Raw genomic sequence first — 11,213 nt, 5'->3', positions numbered from 1 at the left:
GAAAATAAATAAATAAATAAATAAAAGTAGTTGGAACTGAAAAAAGGGATTGTACCGAACGTGACGTCACGTTTGGGTGAAAATCAGTTTGGTCTGTTTTGAGACCAATTTACAGAAAACCCCAGATATGCTGTGAAAGCCTGAGTGTTCAAACTGGGGTGTTTTTTGGGATAAAAGAGCGGTAGGGGAGACCAAAAACACACGAAAAAGAAGGAAAAGTTAAAATTCATGGTCTAGTCCCTTTAAATAAAGGCTTGAAATTAAATGGAAAATCTCTAAAGGCACATTTTCCCAACTAAAACAGACTAACCCATTCTTGTGTTATGCAGTAACATTCCTTCTTTGATGACCCAAGAAGCCCTAGTCCTTGTCCTCTGGTGCCAATGTACTGTACATAACACAACAGAAAATGTAACTTAATGTTATAAAACATTTATTTTATTAATATTCAAGGAAAGAGGAATGTGAATTTAAAGAGTCAATAGTTATGTTTTCCTTTGATGATATTAAACCCCTTGTGATATTTGTACCATCGAGTCTGTGCTTATTGTTTGAATGACAAAATTAGACTACGTACAGTACGGCACGCTGCAAATGTTCTTTAGCAGGGGAAATCAATTCAACTGGGCAATCAAATGAATCAGACTGTAACTAAGTTAGGAAGACCATAGAGAATGCAGTTGAATGGCGACAGTGAAAGAGCCACTTTGTGGATCTCATCAGAGCTGCCATTACTCCTGGAGTCAGACTGGGACACAGCATCTGTGGAGGAAAGGCACAGGGAGGGAGGGAGAGGAAGAGAGACGGAGAGACATGGTAAGGGTGAACCAGTGGGAGTGCAGAGAAAGAGATGACACAGAGAGAGAAAAAGAGAAATTGAGATGACATTAGAGACATTAGAGACAGACAAAAGGAGAGGCAATGAGGATAAAGATAGATGAGGGGAGATGACGGAGTGAGAGAAAAATACACAGAAAGACAGGGAGACAGAAGGATGAGAGTGAACGTACAGTCGGTCAATGAATGCCTGTACAAAAACGCCACATTCGTAATACACACACACAATTCATAACACAGCGAGGGATTTACCGTTTAATCCTGTGCCCTTCTGATCTCTGTCCGCGCCATTCACATCTCCTTTCCTCAAGGCATGAACACTTTGTCCAGAGGTCATTCCCGCTCTAAGAAGACCTGCAAACGCAATGTGTGTCACCGTAACGTGGCTAACAATCTTCCAGTGACTGGCATAATCAGATCTTAAGCCATTCAATCCGGGGAACACATCTCTGTCATTTTAGATTTCTTTGGCTACTAAAAAATAGCAGATCAAACAATGATCGCGCTATGAGCTTGTAGAACTGCTATTTTTGAAAAATCGTGAAAATGTGTGCAAATCTTTGAAAATATATATTTTTGTCAAATGTCTCAACAAATGTCTTAATATTTCTGAAAAACTATTGTTGCTATATCAGTGGTGCTCAAACCTTTTCTTGTCAAGGACCCCCAAAATGATGTTTTTGGCCACGATCCATATTTTGATGGGGATCCGATCCCCATCAAGATATGTTGTTCCAGGGACCTCCCAGAAGCAAAGATTTGAGTTAAAAATGTTGTTTTAAAAAAATACATGTATTCAACACAAATGTTTTTCAAAAATGGCGGATCTACAAGCTCGTAGCTTGCAGATCTGCTATTTTTGAATAGCCAAAGTATAAAAATAATGGCTATAGCTAAAATCTAAAATGACACAGATGCGTTCCCGGATTGAACGGGTTAAATAAAGCAATCCTGGTGCAGAGTGTACTGCAGTTAGTACACTTAGTGCTAACAAAAGCCACATCAAATTTAGGGCCCAATTTTCAGGAAACAGGCGATCCGGCCTGTGTGTGAGTGTGGGGGGGGGGGGGTGACGAGTCTGACGACAGATGCTTGGTATTTTGGGGACTCGAGTAGGGGCGGAATTTCTGCAGCAAAGTGCCTTCTGCTAGGCTGCATATATTATAATGGATGTGGGTGGATTCAATCATAACCAATCAAATGGCAATGATCCCTTTTCACAATGGAATACTGGTCATTTCCAGTGTCATAGAAGAAAAATCACAGAAACCTAATTTCTCCTCTATTGTATCTCAAATCCTGTAAACATATGCTTCTGTTATTAATACTGAATGTCCCATGACCGCTTTTGTTTGATTGTTTGTTTTTTGCTTTTATTTTTTTATTTCTTGTATTATGTCTGTATGTCTTACACAATTTAGAAATTCAAAAATAAAGGGTCAAAAAAAGAATGAGAAGAAAGTGAATGTGCGGGCGGTCCAGAGTCGTCAACAATGGCTCCTAGTCCTCGGTACCTAAAACAGCCCACCAACAGCAGATGATGTAAAAAGACTATTCTCAGTGTAAAGCCCAGTTTATAAGCCCAATGCGCACCTTGAGCAAACATCTGCCTAGGAGATCCACGCAGCAGTCATTTGTTGTGTCCGTGTATACCTGTCTGTGTGACCTGTCCATGAGACAAGTTGTCTGAGAAAGTTGTCTGTCAGTTTCAGTTTGGCTCATTTGTTTCTTAAAGTTCTGTGCTGTATAGTATGTAGTGTAGTTTCAGAGCAGACACAGATGAAGAGTCCAGCTGACTTTTTCATAGTCATATGTACTCAAAGCACCCCGTATTGCATATCCCCTCACCAAAACGGTGAACAAAATATCAAACGTACACCGGCATCAATGATAAAAGCTCTGGAGGAGACATTCTCAAATCCTATTAACTTCTTCAACCCAAGCCAGCTTACACTGTGTACCAAGCCCTGGACCATGGCGAGTGGCAATTGTCACGCCCCATTTCCTAGTAGTATATGCCCTGTCTAGTGCATGACCATCTGCATACTTCTACGCCATATGGCTTCACTTCATTTCCCACCCAGCGTCACGTCCCACAAGAGTTCAAATTGGCGAGAGTAATCACTCTGACCCTGGGAACTACAGGCCTGTTTCCATCCTTTGCTCCATCTCAAAGGTTATAGAGCGATTAATTCAAGAACAAATCAACAATTACCTCAGCGAGCGTAAACTGTTGTTTGAATTCCAATCGGGCTTCAGAACCTCCAACTCCACTGACACCATGGCTACTGTATCTGACCGACTACATCAAACGTGAGGTAGACTCGGGCAAATACTGCGGCATGGTCATGCTGGACCTCCAAAAGGCGTTCGACACTGTAAACCATTCAATTCTACTTGATGAGCTGAGGGCGATTGGTTTTGATAGCACATCTCTAAACTGGATGAGATCTTACTTGGAGGGTAGAGAACAAGTGGTTGACATCAACGGAACCATGTCCTCATTCCTCCCGGTGAGCTGCGGGGTTCCTCAAAGCAGCATTGTAGGGCCGTTACTGTTCCTTCTATACATTAACGACATGAATGCTGCCTGTAACTGCAAATTGTTCCTGTTCGCTGATGACTCAGCACTCCTGATCTCGGGAGAGGACAAGTTGCAAGTTGAGGAAGCTCTCAGCTCCGAACTCTCCAAAATCCGTAATTGGCTTACAGATAACAAACTGTCACTACACCTTGGAAAAACTGAATCCATTCTCTTTGGGACCAAACATTCCCTCAGACAGATGAATGTAAATGATTTCAAGGTCAATGTCGATGACATAATTATCTCTAGCAAAGAAGAGATTACCTATTTGGGCTGTATTCTTGACAAATACCTGACAGGTGAAAGCATGGCTACAAAGGTGATCAAAAGAGTTAAAGGAGCAGTTCACCCAAAAAAATGCTTATTTTCTATCAATTACACACCCCATGAAGCCTTGAATTCATGGATTTTTTTGGGGTTTTGTCGCATTCCTAAGCCAATAAATTGATTACCGTCTCCTATCGGCTAATGTATCCGGTAGGAAACACAAAGGAGACTCTTTGTGTCTCCTACCGGAAATGCACACAGTCATCAAATTATTGGCTTAGGAATGCGACAAAAAACAAAACAAATCCATGAATTCAAGGCTTCATGGGGTGTGTAATTGATAGAAAATAAGTTTTTTTTGGGGTGAACTACTCCTTTAACCAGAGAACCAGATTTATGGGCAGTTTCCTCTTTTGTCGCCAAGGATGCCCTCATGACCCTTTCAGGGGCCCTGATTCAGCCCCTCTTTGACTATGCTTGCACCTCTTGGTACTCCAACATCTCAATGTCACTGAAGACTAAGCTTCAAACCTCCCAAAACAAACTAATTCGGCTACTCCTCGGACTGGGGCCCATGACCCACCTTTCTCCCACCCATTTTTCCAGCTTAGGCTGGGCTCAGGGTAGAAGACAGGGTTAAACAACAAAAAATGGGATTGGTCTTCAAAATTGTAAATGCAAATTTGCCCCCGCATATCTGAGTAAATACCTCCAAAAAGTTAGCGACACCCACAGTCACAAAACTAGAGGGAGCGTTAACAACGATCTGGTACCAACCACCCATAAAACAAACATGGGCAAATTCTCCTTCTACATCACTGCCACCCATGTTTTGAATAGTCTAACCCCATCCGTCAAAAAGTGCAGTTCGCTGGGCTCATTTAAAACAACCCTGAAAATTCACCTTTCAGGAGGCCAAAAAAGGAGGTAGTACTATTTTCCCGTTAGACAGACGACCCCCCCCCTTTCTTGTACATATAGCATTATATTTTTTTCCCCCCTGCTTTTCTTGTTTTTTGTTTGTACATAGTGTTATATTTTTGTATTGATATTTGAACTGTGGTGCCACTATAAATGACTATGAATTGAATACCAAGGACCTCAATGGAAACAAGACCGCAAGGACTTTTTTGAACGGACCTTTTAGACAAACTATTTTAAATGTAACTGTGCTGTTTTAAATAGTTTTGCCTGATAAAATATTCAATCAATCAATCAAAACCCCTCCACCACTTGCATTTCCCACATTGTCATTCAAATCAGAAATGAGTGAATGGGTATGCTGAATATGTGTGTGGAACACCCACTCACCGTCCAAGACTGAATCCATATCGTGTGTGTTCCTCTGAACGCTGCTGTGCCACTGGTTGAGGACAATGCAGCGGACCCCAGTCAGGCTCAGGAGGACTGCCGTCTCCAGGGGTCTGTCCAGAGCAAGGAGACCAGCACTGGAGACAAACAGAAAGAGGGACATAAGGAGCAACAGAGAAAGAGAGAGATGGATCAAGAGAGATGGTTGCTGACAAGAAAAAAGTAATCAAAAGACAGAATCAACGAGCTAATTCATTCTTAACCACATAACTTCTTGAATGCTACTTTCGCATCCCTATTCTGGGGCTGTGAAGAGCGAGTGTTTTCGACAAAGATATTTAATGTAGAAAACAGGGACCTGGAACGCATCTGTGTCACTTTAGATTTCTTTGGCTATTCAAAAATAGCAGATATACAAGCTCATAGTGCCGCGCTATGAGCTTGTAGATCTGCTATTTTAGAAAAATCTTGAAACTTTTTTTTCCCCGATTTTTTTCAAAAAAAAAAATAGGATTTAGAAAACATTTTTAAGAATCGCCTCAGGTCTTAATGGGTTAAGTGGTTAGTCCTATAACAACATGCTCAAAATAGGGACGCCAGGTTGAAAGTGTTTGAGATAAGGGTCGGTGCAAGATTCATTGAGTAAAGTAATTGAGTTACCTCTTATGTATGTCAGTGTTTGACTGGAGACTAGTAGCACTGTTCTGCACCAGGTCAAAGAGCAGAGCCATCCGGCACTCTGGGGAGACAAAAGTAGCTGTTACTACCATACAGTACCTACTGCAGCTTGAAATGCTCATTTTAGGGAAAATCTTCTAATACAGTAAAAAAGGTGTCATTAATTAAATTGCATCTCTTAGTTCTGTTCTTCTTATAGGACTATTATAGAATAACTAGACCATGCCCGTGGGGGAGATATGCGCACATGATCTGGCAACCCGGGAGCCAGCGAACACAAAAACGCTAATAAACAGCTGAGATTTCGTGTAATGGGAAAACGTGTGGCTGTGTGCAAATTCAGATCAATTGCTCCAGCCACTGAGGAGAAACAGCAGAACCAATTTTGGCCTCACCACTACACCACTACAGAGGTTTGTCAAATGATAGGAGGATTATAGGAGGATTACTATTATCTTTAAGAACAAATAGAGGTACAGTATTATGACCACACTACAGTACCTATACTGTAGTGTGGATAAAATGATTCAAGTCTAGACTTCACTGCATCCCTGACCATAATCCACACTTTTTTTGTGAGGAGGAATGAACACTGGTGACGAAAGCTTAACTAAATATGATAAAGTAAAGTGACCTAAAACAACCTAGACAGTGAACCAAGACGAAGAACAAGAATCCATACATTGCGTTAAATAAGATGCCTTTATTCTAGGGCAATACATTTGCCATTGTCTGCGATAATAATGCTCCTGCCGGCTTGTACAATAAGGAAGAGTCACAGTGTTATGAGGTAACAGCTGGACTTTCAGGTCATGGTGTCAGTCACACTATAGTTAGCAGCGCTAATGCCAGGCTAGCAGGTGGCACATATGTGTGGCCTAGGGTGATGCGTAAAGCCAGCGGGATCTCTGTCAATCACATCAAATTAAGCCAGGCCTACCTTTGTTTGCCTATGATTGACAGGAATAAATATAAATATATAAAGTAAATAAATAAATCATCCACACCTGTTCTGTGAAACATGTGAAAGGTGTGAAGGCCCAAAAGGCAGTTTGGGATGGGCAATTTATTTAAGCAACACACTGGGGGGAGTAAACAATCAAGCCTCCTGGAATAAAATAACTTGGAAATGGGTTATGTTGGGGTGCACAGTCTCATTGTCCTAAATCAGTGAACTTGAGTTGGCTGCTCAACATAACCCAATATACTGTAAATAAGTCGAGACAAGCTAATGTCAGGTTGATAAGACACAGTGATCATGTCTGCTGTCACAAGATGAGGCAGAATAAACTGCTGTGAATTTGGACTTTAATGTGCATGATGACTAATGTGCAGATATTGCTGTCGGTGCAAGGCATGGGCTGGTGCTATAGGCATAACGCAGGGCTCCACATTTTCGTTGTCAAATTTCAATGTAACAACAGCGCTGCATTTCACAAGGAGTCTAGCAAACATGTTAAAGTTCATCGGGGGAAAAAAAGATCTCATTTGACGTTCTCATGGTCAGACACATTTTACAAGTTCTCCTTGGAGCTGTGAAAATGTTACAGGAGACGCTGTAATAAGATGTCATTGATTTAACACTGCTGAAGAGGGAATTGCTATACACACACACACACACACACACTCACATGCACAGTATACATACATTGCTGCTATGCTCAGGCACCTTAGTTTTATTTTTTTTATTTTTTTATTATCTCAGGTACTTTGTAAATATGTAGATAACTTGTCTGGCCTTCTGTTGCTCTCTTGTTTTGATCGCCTTCCCACTTGCCCCCCACCCCCTCTTCTTCTCCCCCCCTATTCTTTCTATGGAAACTAACGTTGCGATGGGAACAAAAACGAATTTCACCCACTTTTTTACCTTGAAAACCTGTGATGTGACAATAAAACTGATTCTGATTCTGATTCTGACACGCACACACACAGACCTAATTCCAAGCCGTGTTAAAATGACCCATGAAAAAAAAACATTTCAATTCAGGTCATCCCCTCTCAATTCAGATATAGGCCAATGGGAAAATACATTATTGTATAATTGCAACTGTAGGTATTATCCCGGATTTACCGTATTAGTAAAAATGAACAATCAGATACTGTACCGGATAGGTTTAGTGCTGCTAGCTTGGTGGGTGGGATGTTTGCCATGAAGCGCTCCCTTCCCAGGTAAATGAAGGCGCAGCATTTGCACAGCAGCTGCTCAACCTCGGACAGACTGGACAGACATGGATTGGGGTTAGCATAGGGGAACACAGAACAGTTTATGTTCATTATTACAGCTGAACTAAGGCTCATTAATTTTCCAACAGTGCAGGGTATTTTCCCAGTATGCTGTGACATGACCACGGACAACGGCCCCAACACTCAGACGACAAGTATTCATTATGTCGTGTCACGTTTATCACAGCATCCACATGAGTTACGGGGCTGCGGCTTAGTGAAATGTGATGTGAAGCGCCTATGGAAATGGTATATTGATAGTGATCTATGGATTATGTGAGGCTTTGTAGCGCCGCTGAATGCTGACCTCTAACCTGGGTTTTCGTTTGCTGCCCTCCCACACAGTGAAATGTTGGCTGAGGTTCTCCAGGTTCATCTTCGTCCTCTCTGTCAGACTGGTCCCTTCTGACACACACACACACACACACACACACACACACACACACCTTTTATTATACTCACTACATTAACCCATTAAGACCTGAGGTCGATTCTAATATATCTTCTAAATCCTAACTGTTTTTTGAAAAAAACGTATGTTACTATGTCAGTGGTTCTCAATCTTTTTCATGTCAAGGACCCAAAAATGTATATGTATTTGGCCGCGGACCCCCATCTCAAAATATTTTGTTCCAGGGACCCCCCAGAAGCAAAGATTTGAGTTACAAATGTTTGCTTTCAAAATATATATAATTCAAAGATTTGCACACATTTTCACGATTTCTCAAAAATAGCAGATCTACAAGCTCAAATGAGCTTGTAGATCTGCTATTTTTGAATAGCCAAAGTGAAAAATAATGCTTTTTCGCTCAAATCTAAAAATGACACAGATACTTCTCCCGGTCTTAACACATTGAATGCCAATCGCGTAGATCTACGCGAACCTATTTAAAGCCGCAGCGTGCCAGTCGCGTAGATCTACGCGAACCGCCGATTCCCATGTTAATCGCCCAAGGTGCACTTTCCGAATTTTTTTGATCCATTTCCGTTTCCGGTTTTCGGTCGGAAACGGAATTATTCGGGTTCCGGTTTTTTTGATCGTATCCGCTTCCTGTCTGGGATCCTGTTTAAAACTCGATTTTCTCGGTTTGTTGTTTTTCTCCTCGCTGATCACTGTTTAGCGTGTATCGGCTGTAGCTTCAAGATGGCGGCTCGCATTTGGAAACTGTTTTCGCTGGACGTTTCTCACGGATCCGCTGTGTGTTTAGAACCAAATGAACGCGCACTTTTAACTTATTTAGCGAGGTCTGTGGCGACATGATAAAAACAAAAAAACAACAATAAAACGCTGGTACTGGTGAGTACATTATGAGATTAAACTCTGGCATGGAATGTGTTAATGGGTTAATTCTTTAACCCAACCCTAACCCAAAAATAGAACGGCATCCACAGACCCCCCCCCCCCCCCCCACACACACACTTGACATCCTGAATAAAAAAACAAAATCTGAATTGCAAGTGGATTTGTAATGGGATGCTGAGGCAAGGCTTTTGTAAGAGAAGCTGGTTGGCGACACGAAGGACACTCTAAAAAGGTGTCGAGGACGGGACAGACGATGTGGCACGACCCGTCAACAGTCGGCTGAGTTTCAGCCAATGGGACATTAATCACTGTACAGTTCTCCTTGCCAAGTGTCAGGGGAAAAAAAACCTCCTCTGTGGTACAACAAGAGACCAGCTCGTGCGCGGGCACTAAAGCGAGAGGTTTTTGGGCGGTGTAGCCGCCCCTATAAGTGGGGTTGGGACACCTCATTAGTATTAGTTTCCTGCATTGTGATTGGCTCATTAGTAGACCCCTAGCTGTACTGTGATTGGCTGACTCTATTTGGCTGACTCTATTCAGCACTGTGATTGGCTAGCGAGACACATGATGACATTAATAACCTATAAATAAGATTATGGACTTCCAAAAATGATTTTTTTTTTGGTAGTGAGCTTCCATCACTATGATGACCACTGTGATGACCACACCACCCACTTCACACTGGGTTTCATCATGTTATACTACGGTGTATGTGTCAGGTGCTGTGATTGGCTAGTGAGACACATGGACTTGATTGGGAAAGGCACACACCTGTCTATATAAGACAGTATATCTCATAGTGTATGTCAGAGCAAATGAGAATCATGAGATCGAAGGAACTGCCCGAAGAACTCAAAGACAGAATTGTGGCAAGGTACAGATCGATCGACAGATCGATACACAAGTCACATCAGAATATGACTTTAATAAAGATTCTTTTCAATAAATGTATTTCTTTTTTGAAGTGAGCTTCCATCACTATGATGACCACTGTGATGACCACACCGCCCACTTCACACTGGGTGTGATTTTTTACTTGCCGTGATCCATCCAACTGCAGATTAGATCGATGCACTGGCATTGAAAACATCGCTATCATTTATCAGCAGGCTATCGTATTTTAACCCATTAAGACAGGGAACGCATCTGTGTCATTTTATGATTTCTTTGGTATATTCAAAAATAGCAGATCTACAAGCTCATAGCGTGGTACCACTCGGTGCCGCGCTATGAGCTTGTAGATCTGCTATTTTTGAAAAATTGTGAAAGATTGTGCAAATCTTTGAAGATATGTTTTTTAAAGCGAACATTTGTAACTCAAATCTTTGCTTCTGGGGGATTCTACAAATGTCTTTTAAACAAAAGGTATTTTTTTTAAACTTATGTTGCAATATTAGTGGTCCTCAAACCTTTTCATGTCAAGGACCACCCAAAATAATATGTATTTGGCAGCGGACCCCCATCTCAAAATGTGTTGTTCCAGGCACCCCCCAGAAGCAAAGACTTGAGTTACAAAAGTTCGCTTTAAAGAATATATTACTCAAAGATTTGCACACATTTTCAAGATTTTTCAAAAATAGCAGATCTACAAGCTCGTAGCGCGGCACTCAGTGCCGTGCTACGAGCTTGTAGATCTGCTATTTTTGAATATACCAAAGGGATAGAGAAGATTATCACAAGCAGTGCTGGAAGGAAGTACTCTGATTTTTTACTTAAGCTAAAGTAGCAATACCACAATGCGGAAATACTCTTGTTAGAAGTCCTGCATTCAAAATGTTATTTGAGAAAACAAATATACAGTATGACGTGTTGTGAGCTTGTAGGTCGGTTTATGAGCTTGTAGGTAAATGTATGTTTTGTTTTAAGAATCTAAATCTGGAAAGTAACTAGTACCTAAAGTTTTCAAATAATTGTAGAGGAGTACAATATTTACCTCAACAGTGCTTGAGTAAATGTACTTAGTTACTTTCCACCATCACAAGCACGCAGAAATACAAGAAGAGGTCTTGC

At 41.4% G+C, this 11,213-nt stretch overlaps 1 protein-coding gene across 1 annotated transcript in view; it reads right to left on the bottom strand.

Moving 5' to 3' along the window:
• Positions 1-634: 634 nt before the first annotated feature.
• The window catches only part of cfap46 (cilia and flagella associated protein 46), a gene marked incomplete at its 5' end in the record, with an annotated part of 75,397 nt that continues 64,818 nt past the window's right edge, over positions 635-11,213 (bottom strand). Inside the window, 5 exons of the mRNA XM_080449614.1 lie at positions 635-762; positions 1,090-1,191; positions 5,000-5,136; positions 5,660-5,738; positions 7,783-7,895. Of these exons, the coding sequence (XP_080305740.1) occupies positions 641-762; positions 1,090-1,191; positions 5,000-5,136; positions 5,660-5,738; positions 7,783-7,895 (553 nt within the window). The 3' untranslated portion in view covers positions 635-640. The remainder of the gene's footprint in view (positions 763-1,089; positions 1,192-4,999; positions 5,137-5,659; positions 5,739-7,782; positions 7,896-11,213) is intronic.

Source organism: Gymnoscopelus braueri (assembly GCF_963280865.1).
Source record: "Gymnoscopelus braueri genome assembly, chromosome: 14".
Taxonomy (NCBI): Eukaryota; Metazoa; Chordata; class Actinopteri; order Myctophiformes; family Myctophidae; genus Gymnoscopelus; species Gymnoscopelus braueri.
Note: the sequence above shows the minus strand (reverse complement) of the source record. Positions and strands in the feature narration are given on the sequence as shown.